This window comes from Salvia miltiorrhiza, chromosome 8 (assembly GCF_028751815.1).
Source record: "Salvia miltiorrhiza cultivar Shanhuang (shh) chromosome 8, IMPLAD_Smil_shh, whole genome shotgun sequence".
In the NCBI taxonomy this organism is placed as follows: Eukaryota; Viridiplantae; Streptophyta; class Magnoliopsida; order Lamiales; family Lamiaceae; genus Salvia; species Salvia miltiorrhiza.
The window spans coordinates 3,439,009-3,454,036 of NC_080394.1; the positions used below are offsets into that span (position 1 = coordinate 3,439,009).

Here is a 15,028-nt window from a genome sequence, read left to right on the forward strand (position 1 = left end):
TTGAATGATATTTTATAATCTTATTAGTATTTTTAAAGAAGATTTTATCGCTAAGATTCTTGATTTAGGATTCTATTACATTCTAACATGATATCTTCTATTGTATTTGTAAGTGATTAATATGTAATAATGCTAAGAGTCTATATAAGGAAAATATAGACCATAACATTCACAATTCTATACCTTTATGATTATTATCACGTGTCAATTATCCACGAATATAGTAGAATATATAATCTTGTGGTGAGAAAAAGGGTTGATTGAACGTTACCCATGAAATTTTATTAATAAAAAATAATCAAAATGTTTAACCTAAAAAAGAAGATAAAGTAAAATAAAATAAAATAAAGAAGTTTGATTAACCAAAAATAGACATGGGCCTCTATTTTAAACAATTGAGTTTTTAGACTCTTTGTCTTGATGGCTCACTAACAGCGGCGCAGTTTCCCTCTCTTTAACCTGAGACAAACAAAAACAAAAAAGTGGGAATTATCACATATATTCATCTTTCATAAAAACATAAGTTTTATAACTCTAGTTTATAATAGATAAGTTATATAGCCATTTTAGACTTAAAAGACTATAAAATCCTTTGACCTTTTTGTACTCGATGGCACCATCGAGTATACCATCGAAGTACTCGATGGTGCCATCGAGTACACAATCGAGTAATGAAAAAACTGAAAATTTTCTATAACACCATCGAGTACTTCGAGTACTCGATGGTGCCATCGTGTACACCATCGAGTAATAAAAAGTCAAAGGGTGTTATAGTCTTTTAAACTTAAAATGACTATATAACTTATCTATTATAAACTAGGGCTATAAAACTTATGTTTTTATGAAAGATGGTTATAATAAGATTTCCCTCAACAAAAAATTACCAAATCAAAATACAAAACAATAAAAGAAATTTCCATAATAACAATAATAATAACAACATTAATAATTTGGTGTTCCATTCCGTATTCTACTATTGGTCTTTTTTGTTTATCTTTATTAATTTTGTCTTCAATTTTATTTTTTAGGATTGATACTAATTTATACTCCTATATTAAAAAGTCAAGATTTCAGTTTGAAATTAATTTCAAATTGATTTCAAAATTGAGTGATAATTTTATAGTTTTAATTATAAACTAGTATATTTTTTCCTTTTTTTTATATTCTTATTTTTTTTCTTTCTAAAATTGTGAAATTCGACTAATTATAAAATATTTAATATGTATATTATCACGATACGAGCTTTAATTTGATACTGTAAATATTTGATTTAAAATGTAAAAGTTACATTTATTTAAAGATTAAAATTTAAAAAAATCTCTCTACTCTCTCATTTGATACTGTGAAATTCATATTTTTTATTTGAATAAATATATTTTTTAAATTTTTTTTATTTTTAATTTCATTTTCATTTTTAACCTTATTTTTTTATATTTTCGTAATATCAATTTTTGTTATTGTAAATTCTTTATTTTTCTATTTTTTCCACTATTCAACTCAAATGTATTCAGTTAAATTAATTTTTTTATTAGATTTATGAATCTGATTATAATTGAGTTAATATCAATTTTATATAAATATAGAAATATAGAAACGTTTCCATGTGCATTGCACCGAATGCACATGCTAGTATAAACTTGTTGGCCACAAAGTATCAATTTGTTGATTGATTTATGAAGATAGTGAAATGAATAGTGGAATACAAAGTATCAATTAGGATTGTTGGCCTTTTTCAATCATCATACTCCCTTCGTCAACAAAAAATAGTCTGAGAAGGAGACGACACTAGTTTTAATAACTGTAAATGTAAATGGAGTTTAGATCTCACTTAAAAAGTAGTGTTTATAAATTATAATTATAATTAATTGTATTGTGAGAAGAGAAAGGGGCCACCATGCGATAAAAAGTGTTCGAAAATGGAAAAGGACTAATTTTTTCGAACGTCCCAAAATGGCAAAAATGGATTATTTTTTCGTGGACGGAGGGAGTATAACAAAACTTGACACACTCAAACTCAAGATCAAGATGAGAGAAACATCTCCATGATGTGAAGCAAATTGGTAGTAAAACACAAGTGTAGATATTACCTGGAGGGAGGAGAGAGAAGGGGAGAGCTTCTTCTTGGATTCAAGAGTGCAGAAGTAAGAATACAATCCCATGCCAAGCATAGCAACAAGTATGCCAAGGATGTTCCTTGCAGTGAAAGGATCATGCAAGAGAGTGTACCCAAATGCAAGAACAAGGCATGTCTTAAGATGCCCCAACACTTGGTATGTAACAGGAGATGTCTTCCCTATCACCAAGAATGTGCTGAAGTTCACAAACACAGCAATCAAGCATGACAGCAGTATGAACACCATGACAACGGGTGAGTACGTGTAGGCGAACACGTTCTGCTTCGTCAGGCACTGGTCCAGCAGGGGCCCCGACACGAACAGAATGGCTGCTTGGAATGGCGATGACTGATACAGAAGCTGTGTTGATGACACATTCAGCCTCTTCTGTATTGTGTTTGTCAGCTGACAAATGAAAAAATGTGTTAGTGTAACTAATGCTAATATATGGTGATGATTTATTGAACAAAGTGTGAAATTAGGAGACATACAATCTGGCCTATGCAAGTTGTTAGGATGGCTATGAGTGACAGAATGGTTCCAACCATGTTTAGCTGAAGATCTGTGACAGATGCAATGCCAACTCCAGCTAGTAGTATTGACAAAGAGATCTTGATCTTGTCACTGCATCACAAAAAGGAAATTAAATTACTCACATATATCTATATATATATATATCTATAGCAATCAATGTTGAGATTTTTGAGAGGACTAACCTGAATTGCTTCTTGAGGAACAGAGTTTCCAAGAGGACTGTGAAAGGAATGATTGCAAGTTTTGTCATCTGCAGCATGTGAATGAGTCTCCCAAAAATGGATCATGATGTGTGAAAAAGATTGAGTTTTTTTATCAAGAATTCATTCATTCACCTGATAGAAGCCAATGGAGTTGAATCCCAAGCTGAGGTTGAGGAAGCCAATGGAGACACCATTCAGGATGCCAAAGAGCACCACTGTCTTCGTGTCGATTGTCTTGTTCTCGAAGAAATTCAGGCGCAACGCGACGTGGAGGGTGCAGTATGTTACCATCAGGTGCCAACTGGTGAGTGTTGTGGCTACAAGAAAGAAAAGAAAGAAAAATATATATGAAGTTGATGTATTTGTGGAAGTTTTCACACAAAATGGTCAGTTACCAAATTGGAAGCCAAGATTGCTCATCAGGGCCTTGTTGCAGATGACAATGGACACCGACGACGCGACGGAGAGAAACAGTGCACCCATCACTCCCAGCTGGTTGTTTGACATCTCCCCCATCTTCTGTGGAGATCACCAGATTTTCTTTTTTTTTCTTTTTTTCATGAAAAACAGAGTTATGTTAGACACATATTCTTGAATATAGGTACTTCTGTTTTCTGGAGGCCAGTCACATTCACATTAGTGATGTATTTATTTAACATTTGGTACAAGTTTAGTGACAAGGGACTCACAAACCATGTGGCCTAATGAATCTTTAATGTGATCATCAAAATCATTTAAAGTGGGAATAATGTGAACATATTATATGTGCATGATGGAGTGATGGAGTTAGAGCCAAACAAACCTCTTGTGCTCTCCAACCAGAGAGAGAGAGAGAGAGAGAGAGAGGGGGGGAGAGAGAGAGAGGGAGAGAGAGAGAGAGGCTTGTAGTAGAATGAAGAAGAAAGGAGAGTTGGCTTATATTATTATTACCATGTGGTGGGTGATAAGGTTGTTTGATATTGGCTATTGTTGGCTTTGTTCTTAACGACCATTTTAAGCAAAGGGTAGCCATTTCCATTCGTCATATATAAGGCTACTCATTTAATGGAAATCTTTAAATTAATAGAATATAATAAATTTATATAGAAAAAAAAATATGAAATGCCCTATTTGCAAATTGCCTTTAAAACTGTAGATTTTAGCTAATTTTGCAAGATCATACGAATTATATAGTGTAAGATATTAGCATATAGATTTTGGGTGTCCAAATTGTGCATTATTAATGTTGCTAACTAACGTTATACTCCCTCCGTCCCACTAGAATTGACACTTTTGAGTTGGGCACGGAGATTAAGAACAAATGGTTAAGAGTGTAAAATAAGTAGGATCCATTTATTTTATGTGAGTAGAGAAAGTAGGGACCACATACTATATTAGAAAAGTGTCAATTCTAATGGGACAAACAAAAAAGGCAAGTGTGCAAATTCTAGTGGGACGAAGTGAATATTATATATGAACTAATTGTTAAAACATGACCATAACTTTCAGTGTTTTCAGAAAGAGGACTATATGATACAGAATTTGAAAATGAGTACTATACGTTACAGAATCTGTAAATGAGGACTTTAGCTTCCATTTTTTGCATTTACGCTCCTATTTCGGGCTATGATGGAAGCTGTAGTCCTCATTTTGATGTGTTAAATAGGAGTGTAAATGTAAAAAATGGAAGCGATAGTCCTCACTTTCAAATTTCATAATATATAGTCCTCATTTTCAAATTCCGTAACATATAGTCATCTTTTGGAAAATACTAAAAGTTACGGTGATGTTTTAACAATTAGCTTTATTATATATACATAGTTATGTTGATTTGCAAAGTCTTGGAAAGGAAGATAGGAAGGTGAAACGAGAGCACTTATTTGTGCATATGGAAAATGTTGAGAAACCATACAAATAGTCTTAGTTTGGTGAGATGTTACATGAAAATGACATTGGAGTTAAACCACATCCTTCTATATCTTGAAACTATTTATTATTTTTCGTGTTATGATTTATATTTCCTCATATTATGTGTATGGTGATGGTGCTACATCGTATTAATTATAACTGTGAATCATTAGGAGCTTTAATTGAAATTACAATTCAAGTTTATTAGTCAATAATTATGATTTAGGAGCTCTCCATACCATACCCTTTAATTAAAAGGTTAAATTATGAGAATGAAATGTGATGAAGAATAGATGATCACGTGACCATTTTTTTGTATCACTTTTTAGCTTTGGTTTTGCAGTTTCTGTTTTTGCAGTTTCTTTAAAGGTATTCATGTAATGAAAAGCCAGTGAAAGATCTTTTCCAATGGTTTATTTGCTCCACAAACAGAAATTTATAAGTCGATTTATAGAGTTTTGATACTTCTAAAGGTTGTAAAAATTGTATAAGATTTGGCGTTATATAAATCTCAAACGTATTTTACAATTATAGAGTTTCATAATTTTAGATATATTATCAACCATATCAAATAAATGTGGAACAGAATTCTCTACATCAAGTAAAAGTTCATGTTTCAGTTTTCCTTTTACACCTTCTAAAACACACCTTTTCGTAGGTTAAAATCTACAAGGCATAACATATGTGGAACATATATATATATATATATATATATATAAAAATAAATAAACAATAATAACTTTGTGAAAATTATATATTAGTTCCCGAATGCTTTATATATTTCAGTGAGTCTAAAAAATCTATCTATACTAATAGAAAAATAGCCTAAGCAGTTTAATACACAACTTGTGAATTGCCTATTTTACCCCTATTATATATTTATTATTATATTTATAAAATATAATACATTTATTTGTCACCCAAATCTATAAAGAATACTTTATATATATAGCTATTGATAAAGCTTATAAATAAATATATCCATCCAACAAATTATCTAATAAAAGTAATGAATTAATAGATTTTTTAAAATAATAGATTCATTAATTACACGTACAATGTACGTTCTTTCTGCTAGTAATGAATCCACGTACCATTTTTGTACTATATTTCAAACAAAAGAAAGAAAAAGAAAACCCTAAATAAATTGAACGAAAAAAAAACTTAATAAACTACTCCACATGCAATTATTACTGTATTTGGAATTCAAGATTAATTTATTCATGCACAAAATATACTATATAATGATGTGACGCGTACAATAAGATTTTGATGCCTAACTTCAATATCACTACTTTTATAAAAACATGTGTATCCTTACAAATTTTAATATACCTATAGTATATTTAATTATTTTAAATTCTACAAATAGTCTAATAATTAAAAACACACACACACACACACTAAAAATAAAAATAAAAGATCCTCTGGTTTGATATCGATATAGCTCCATTTAATACCTAATAATTCGAAGATTACATTGGAACAGAAACATAGAAGAGCACTTGACCAACAATACAAGAAAACAAATCAACATACCTGCTCACAAAATGCTCTCTCTTTGACATCATCTAATGGTGATTTCACACTAATCTTAACGTGGTCAATCTACGCCTCGCGAAAAAGCTGTTTCTCACAGAAAGAATTAGGCTACAAAACAACACTCGAGATGATGGGAAGTAAAGGGAAATGACAAGCAATATACACAACTATAGGGCGGGGGGGGCCGTCACACGACTCACACCATTCTACCGCTGAGAAAAGTATGCCTTGTCTGCAGTAGAAAGCCGATCCTGGAAAATCCTCCATTCGTTTCTGCATCTCTCTCGTACCTATGATACGATGAAATGAAACAGGAATGAATTGGGAAACACAGAAAAGATTATAACGATGCTCGTATCGAGCTATACATAGTTCTGGATGTACATACCCCTTGCCATGGAGCTTTTCCATTATCGGTCTGTCCCTGAGGATTTTAGTAAATTTGGGTTTAGTGACACTTCCAACGACAATTCAACCCCACATATAAAAAATAGGATCGAAAATTGAATTGAGAAAACACAAAAAGTTGTGAGTAAGCCAAGAAGGGAAGACGTAAGGATTATGACACATCAAATGAAGGCCGGGTAGCTATTGCTCATAAACAAGTGGCAAGGTAGAGAGGATAGTCATTTGTCAAGAACAAATATTTAGAAGGAGCAAAAGCATCCCACACATCCTAAACATTCAAAAGCCTGATTTACTGTCAATTCTTAATCAGAAATGATCACATCCAAACTATTGAGCATCAACGCTGGGTCCACACACAAAAATAGCCATTTTGTTGGCCCTAGGTGATGTCCGTATCAAACTTATCTCTAGTGAATATAAAAAATACACTGTTAGATTCAAGAAGAATGATTTAAACAAAAAGATCCAGTAAGTAGGTTGGAAGATTAAGCTGTTAGCACCTAGCAAGGTGTTGGTCTCTAACCTGATTTCCAAGTGACGGAATCACTTGATGAACAATCCATTGTGAGTCAACGACACCAATTTTTTCATGCGCAGGCTGCAGGGACAAGCAGAAGTGAGAAGAAGGTATTGACCGAGGAGATGGAAAATGGGAACTCACACATGTCTGAAAAAAAATTCAACAGAAAACAGGAGCGAATGCCCACACACAAACACAGAAAGAGAGAGAGATGGAAACTAACATTGACACATCTTCGTAATGCAAAATCCAATCCCCATCCATGCACCAAATCATTCTGCAAGCACAAGATTGTGCAGAGTTACTATTAAATCTCAAACACTGATAATAAAAAAGAAAAAGAAAAAGAAAAAGAAAAGCAATCTGATAAGCTCTAAGATAAAAAATTGATATGGGAAAGACTTGAGTGGTATTCCCCAAATTTGACAAACACCTGAATCATATGCCAAACACATCTCCAAGCTTCACGAGAAAATACTGGAGCCATGATTTCTACAAAGCTGCAAAATGGTAAAATACACATTATTCTAGCGGATTTGCCAGATGAAATAGTCTAGGTTAGGAGTTAAGGAGAGGTCAAATTTTAAACCCTTCACAGATTTTACACAGTGAGGGAAGTTCTCAAATTAAGAGGCACCCTGTCCCTCTCACTTAATAGCAGCACCAGAACAGAATGTCAAAGACAATTCCCAAGTACTATCTATATGGAAATTATCCCCTTAGATAGAGATTTGGTACAGAATATCTTAGATTCTTAGTTGATGGTAATACCCAGGAATTCCAGACAGACCAGTATTCAGTGCATATAGAGATACATACAGAGACAAAAGAGATATAAAAACACATATTGCCGGAATGTACTTACGCTGCACATGGAGGCAAACGCGGATCACTGCACCAGCCTGGTTTCTCCTCTGTATCCCTGTTTATCAATCACTTCACATTTTATAAATACATATTTTCTCTTTTCTCGGAAGGAGGATGAAGTAAAAAAAGAAACAGCGGGGGAGGTGGGGGTTAAACTGTTAACCAGTGGACTTACTTGTGAACTTCTCTGTCACCTCTCCTCTTAGTCATCTGCCATGTAAGTCCATTGTTGGGTTCGAGACCTGGTTGGGAGATCTCTAAACCATGTTTTTTAACCAACTGAATATACCTAGCAAGTTGAGGAAGTACCATATAAATTGATGGGAAAAGGTTGTCATAACATGACCTCATGATTTTTTGGAACAACAGAAAAAGATTATTACTTATCAGCATTGAAGTGCTCAACTCCAAGATCTTCATCCCAAATGAAAATGTAATCATAAGCTGATACAACATCTGGGTGTAAAAATCTCTTTGCATACCACCTGTAAAACCCAGCAACATTCGGAAGTTGATAAACAAGGAGATAGTTACTCTAATTTTCCAAAAGACAAGATAAGTTCTAAACTTCTAATAAGATTCTTAATTTGATCAGATGTGTCTAATAAATAAATGAACATGATGTAATCAGCTCAAGTTTCAGCCCATAGCAGTTTCTAAATCTTCTCTATCAGGCCACAAAATTTGATAAAGAACTAGTCAGCAAGATATTTAAAGTGTGTTTCCACATCGACAGGCACCAAGAAATTTGTTATTCTAGCATAAAATGTGATCCCTTCAAAACACACCTCATAGGTTCTAGTCCACAATAGAAGGCACAGAATGATAATGGATTAGGCCCAGAATATAGCAAAAACCTGAAGATATATTACCACTTTGTTTGTTTTCTTGCACTGACATGTATGGCTTGACGTGACCACTCTAACTGATCCCATTCACTGGCTCGACCATCATAATGAAAAAGCAGTATTTGAAAATCCTCAGAGAACTACAGAATTATACCAAAACTAAATTTAATATAATTTCTCTCTAGGGTATGAAAAGACTGGTTATAGCATTGTAACATTCTAAAGTAACCTTTTTCACTGCTGCATCAATATGGTTCTTCTGTTCAAAACCAACTGTAAATGTCACTAGGTACTTTGGCTTTCTTTTCAGATCCTGAGAATTCCAGCATGTAGATGTCAGCACACTCCTATCGCATAAAATCTCATGCAAGATACGTATATAGAGGTTGGTCATTACAAGAACTGCATTTATCGTGAGAACGTGAGACATCGCATTAATAAAGTTTTTGATGTTGTAGTCTTGTAGATATATGCTAATGCACCTACTATTGACAATTATATCACACCAATATTATCAACTCCAGTCAACGCTGCATTAAGATCAGGAAAGTAGTCTAACGATTCATCCCATCCCGCAAGTATGCAACAGAAAATAAGTTAGTTAATTCAACAAATAATTGAAACCAGCTAAGGCTGAGAGAATCTAAAATTCTAAATACTCTGTGTTTTAGATTAAACATATATCACACTTGTATATGACCACATATCATTGGAGAGACAATTATCAGTAAAAACACAGATTCATTCAGAGCTTTTGGGATATCATCATTTCCACTTTTTTATTACCTCTTTAGGCTCACCCCATAATCTCCGTAGATAAAAGTCAGATTCTGAGACAACAATTCCTGGTGGCAAAGACTCTGCACCACGGGGATTTGTAGGAACATATATCTGAAATCCAAAAGGATTGTGCTTAAATATAATAATACCTCGCATGAATATTAAAACCAATCACGGAAGAGTAGATAGTACCGTTACCGCAGGTTTATGTCAAATCAATTAGGGAAATGCTTAAGGGGAAAATATAAGAGGCGTGATAAACAAAATTAGGAGAAGTGCACAACAGAAAAGCTTGTTTAACCAAATACTGGGACACACGAGATGTGGTATACGTCAGATATATACAGACATATACACATAATATTGACCCAAAACACTGGATGTCAATATGGAAACTGGTAAGAAGAAACATCTTTGTTGGATTTGATAGATGGCAAGAGTGGGGCTACTTGTCATTTCATTGAGAATATATATAACATTGAACTCCTCTGAGGCCATCAGCACTTATCGGTCTCACCAGTTCCTTGAGATTTTCTATATACAGAAAATCTATTACCCTTAGAGTGCAAATCCCAATAACGAAAATAAGTATGGTGTGTGATTAGCTGATTTGTTTACTTAGCATGTACTCCCTCCATCCCATTAGAAAAAACATACTAGGAAAAGACTGACCTTAGGTGTCAAAGGAGTACTTCCGGTACCAAGGTTTTCAGGAAAACTGCGACTAGTAGAACTACGAGGATCATCGGTAAAGGCCATATCAAGAGATGTCATTAAACTTGAAGGTAGATTAATCTGCCAGCAGAAGACAGACAAGGATAGAGTTTAATGAACCTAATTGGTGACAAAAAATTTCATTGAGCAAGTTACTCAGCAAGTTAGATCATACCTTGCTTAAGTAAACAGATGGAAACGAAACACCTATAAAATATCCCAGGACCATTCCCATGATTGTTGTTAATAGAAGTCGAGCAGTGTCGTTTGATCTCCTTAAAACCCCACTGCGTAAGCAAAGAAAATAATATATAAGCAACCCATTTGTCAGATGCAGCAGTTTATACAACATTGCAGAGCAACATCAACATCTATACAAACCTGCGATGTGAGGTTCCCATGTTGAAGAAAATAGTCGCTCAACTCAAGGTCAAGGGTAAGGCAAAAACCGATCTTTTAAGAAACTCAAGCAGAATATATCGAAGTTGCCTCTCCAATAACTCAATTTTGCTCCATACTACAAAGCATCATATTCCTGCATCATAAGAGATCCATCCAATTCTTAAACATCAAATTATATTCTCATCGCTCAGCTTAGAAACTTTCTTGATACAAGCCTAGCTAGCAGGCAAATTCGACAGCGCCACACCACAGGCACAAATACATAACTATATGAGTATCATTTCCTATCATTTAGATGAAATGAACACAAATCACCAAAAAAGCAGAAAAGAAGTAACTTCAAATGCTCATTTACAGCATCTAATTCAACAAAACAACAGCATTGCTCAAGTTTCCATTTTCCGGAAACTGCTCCTCGAAAAGCTGCTGCGGCCTGCAGTCCGTACCACTGTCAGGCGCTATCGGAAATTAATAGATACAGTGACACAAACACACGCAACACTGATCGAAATGCTGATTTTTCAGACTCGTAGAAGAGTAATAGCATTACGAGCTACATAAATCCTAAACCCAAACTTCTTATTGGAAACATAAAGTAGAAAACTGAAGTGTCACTAATGAGCCTAAATTATCACTGGAAACGCCGAAATACCTTCCAAACGTCCTTGCGAAAGATCGATCACTACAAGCCCCAAATGTATGAGATACAGAAACACAATTGAACATAAAAAAAATACTAGATTATTCGGAAAAAGGTATGGAATTTATAATATAACCCCGAATTTGAAATGCGTGGGATTGTAAAGAGAAACGAAATTGGAGTTAGGAGAGAGCTGCGAATGTCGCCAGCAGAGGAGAGAGAGAGAGAAGAGAGAGGCTTAATGTAGCAGAGATCGGCGTGAATGTTTGATATAGTTGGCGAATGCCGGTGGAAATTAGCTGAAATTAAGTTATTGCATATTAACCCCTCTAAATTAGAGAATTTGCCATAAGTCCACCAACTAATGCTTCTCAATGTAATCCAACCGAATCGAACCGATTAGTGGTGTGCTCAAGTTTGATTTGTTTAGTATCGAATCGAATCCCGAACTTTACTTACCGAATACTTTGAGGCTCACGAGCAGTTCACGAGCCTATACAAACTTTCTAAATTTATATTTATATTCAAAATATTGATTATTTTAAAAAAAAATAAATTATCTACTAATAATTTATATTTTTCAAAGTGAATCACTTGACGAACATGTTCAAGAGTTAACGAGCCGAATACTACTAAACTCAAGTTTGGTTTGTTTATTTATCGAGCTTCTCTAAACAAATTTGAACAAGCTTTTTGGAGCCGAGCTCCGAATAATTCGTGAGCGGCTTGATTTGTTTACAGCCCTACATTGACAAATGACAACTCTATTTTTATTTATTTATACATAGTTTTTCAAACATTTATTATGTTTACATATAATAGTAATATGTAACATTATTATACAAATTAAATGTCTTCTTTTTAGCTAGAATTTGAAATTTCTCTTTTGAGTGGTCAATCTGTAAAGGTGCAAGAAATTTCAAAACTACTTTTCTCTTTTTCCTTTTTTCAAAGAAGGATGTGTCATGTTTGTGTGTGTGTGTGTTTAATCATCTTCTCATTAAGTCATGGTTATTTTATTTGAATAACTAAATTAATCTTGTGATATGAAGTAATTAAATTGATTTACATATTCAACACCCGCCGGTTGCTTTTCTATCTTGAGATAAAATAAAAAAATAAAAATAAATAAATAACCACAAATACTACTCCCTCCGTCCCGGCCTAATAGTCTTGTTTTTTTTTTGACACGGAGATTAAAAAATTTGTTTTTCGGGAGAAAAGTGATATGGTCCATTTTATTTTATTCATTTAACTACACTCATAAAATAAGAATGAGACTATTCTAGTGGAACGTCCAAAAAAAAATTTATTAAAGTGGGACGCAGAGAGTATTAAATTTAGGTTATGTACATTTATAAGAACAAAAGCAATGAAAAAGAATAATTGAAAGTAATTAATTTGATTGACTCAGTCGACTTCTCAATTATCATAAATACATGATTCAATGAATAATCAGATTTTTCTTTTACCAAAATAAATAAATTAATAATCAGATTTTAAAAGCTGAATACAAGATATATATCTACCTCACAACTATTTTAGGCCCCCAACAAATAAATGGCGTATTTATGTTGGGCCCATTAATGATCGTAATTAAAAAAAGTTAAATGCAGGCCGAATACTCAATATGTTACAAGTAGTTCATAATTTCCATCAGATGCAATAATATCACTTTAGTTAAATTAATTGTGACCTTTATCAATCAAGCAAAAATAAGTGTTAGATAGTTAAATAAAGCTATATTTATGTAATTAATATTTGTATCAAATAGAGAATATCATACGTAAAAATGCCAAATTTCATCAGTATGTCGGACATTATTCTAGTAGATTAATTATGTTGTTTAATTTGTTTTAGGCCTTTAATTTGAATTTTGATTTCAAAATGTTGGGACACTCCAAATTAATCTTGGTGGGCTTTCTTTTTCACATTTAATGTGATAATAAAGAACACAATGATTAGGTGAGGTGAATTTTTTTTTTTCACTTTTCAGAATTACGCAATATGCATGCAGAATAAATTGTTTTCCACATGTTGAATGAGTTTAAATAAATTCAACGACCTAAGGTTAGTTTTTCTGCATTTTATTCTCAATATATTAATTAATTATGTCTTACTATGAACTATTATTATGTTGCATTGAGCTGTCAGATATTTTCACGTTTTATTCGTCTTCAAAATTTAAGAATACTTATTTTCTCAACAAAAAATAATAAATAAAGTGGAACAGTCCTATTATTGTTTAAATTTTAAAATCTAAAGACAATTCATATTTGAGTTTGTCGAAAAGTATTCGAATATTCTCCAATGCACTGAAGAATATATTGCATGGTGGATTCAATCATTAATTTCAAATTTCAAAATTAAAAAAAAAAAAAAAAAAACACCACACACACAGAGAGAAAAAGAAAAGGGCAAAAAAGGCAGAGCTATGTGTAAACAGAAAACATAAATAAGATTGCCCATCAGTACCAACATTAATTTGACAACTTGGAAACAATTTATTTTTAGTGTGCGTTTTTTTTGAATAAAAAGGGAAAAATACATATATTTTCATCTTTTTCCCACTCTTTTCATGCATTCTCTTATTTGAAGAAAAAAAAAATTGGGACAGGAAGAAAAAAATTTATGGGCAACCCTTTTTCCCCTCTCTTTTCTCTCTCTCATATTTTTGTTGATTTGAGTTAGAAACGCATATGTTGCTTGAGAATAATTAACAATAGTTGGTTTGAAGATATTCAAACAATGAGACACGCATAAAGAATGATGTCAAGGACTCAAGGGTTAATCATCACTAATCTATCTCCTTTCTTCAACTCAAAAAATAAAAAGGAAAAATACTTGGCTAAACTAATACTACTAATTTGGTCCCATTTTTCAATTTTATGGGCTATTAAATTCTTTTGAATAAATAGATGTGGACTATAGAATCCTGATCAATAGCTTAAACGAGACCAAATCAATTTAATAATTTGGTCCCAATATTTCAATTTTATGGGCTATTAAACTATATTGAATAAATAGATGTGGGCCTAGAATCCCGATGAATCAAAGCTTGAAGGGACCAAATCAAGAAGAAATTAATCAGACTAGGCCCAATCATCCAAAAATACTCATATTTATTGCAAGGAAAATAGAATTAAGACGGTGTTGGGCTGAATTTATAAGTTCTTAAAATTATTTGATAAAATAAGTTCTCAAATAATTTATGAATTTTAAAAATAAGCTCCTCAAAAAATAAGTTCAATTACCTAATTCAATTTATTTTTTCATAATTTTATATGTAACAATTATTTTAGAAATATTATTCAATTACAACTTGTTATTTTCATCATATATTCTTTAAAATTCATACATATTTAATTTTCAGTCTCTAACATAGATTTTTCTCACAAGCAAAAAAAAATATATATTTAGCTTATCAGCTCAATTATTAAACACTTTAACAACTTATAAGCTCTTGAGAAACTACATATTATAAACTCTTAAACTAATCTTATATTTTGTGTTGTACAAAAAATGTCAATGATCAAAGATCATTGGACCACTGAAGAACCAAGATCATC

The 15,028-nt window shown here is 32.6% G+C and overlaps 2 protein-coding genes across 3 annotated transcripts; both read right to left on the minus strand.

The window, feature by feature from the left end:
• Nucleotides 1-256: 256 nt before the first annotated feature.
• Nucleotides 257-3,732, minus strand: LOC131000070 (UDP-xylose transporter 1-like). 2 transcript variants are annotated; one of them, XM_057925833.1, is made up of 6 exons: nt 3,247-3,732; nt 2,984-3,168; nt 2,831-2,898; nt 2,606-2,738; nt 2,088-2,519; nt 257-459 (listed from the first exon to the last, which is right to left on the minus strand). In XM_057925833.1, the coding sequence occupies exons 1-6, from the start codon at nt 3,365-3,367 to the stop codon at nt 388-390; spliced, it is 1,011 nt and encodes a 336-aa protein (XP_057781816.1). In that variant the 5' UTR covers nt 3,368-3,732; the 3' UTR covers nt 257-387. The 2 variants fall into 2 exon arrangements, with proteins under 2 accessions (XP_057781816.1, XP_057781815.1); XM_057925832.1 differs by lacking the exon at nt 257-459 and having other exon boundaries at nt 1,929-2,519; nt 3,247-3,662.
• Nucleotides 3,733-6,169: 2,437 nt separating this feature from the next.
• On the minus strand, nt 6,170-11,736 carry LOC131000071 (uncharacterized). Its single transcript, XM_057925834.1, has 15 exons — nt 11,472-11,736; nt 10,799-10,952; nt 10,593-10,704; nt 10,376-10,498; nt 9,710-9,814; nt 9,153-9,236; nt 8,948-9,063; nt 8,459-8,560; nt 8,251-8,364; nt 8,074-8,130; nt 7,642-7,708; nt 7,432-7,485; nt 7,212-7,286; nt 6,669-6,704; nt 6,170-6,570 (listed from the first exon to the last, which is right to left on the minus strand). Exons 2-15 carry the CDS (start codon nt 10,816-10,818, stop codon nt 6,487-6,489), a joined length of 1,149 nt encoding a protein of 382 aa, XP_057781817.1. The 5' UTR covers nt 10,819-10,952; nt 11,472-11,736; the 3' UTR covers nt 6,170-6,486.
• Nucleotides 11,737-15,028: the final 3,292 nt, after the last annotated feature.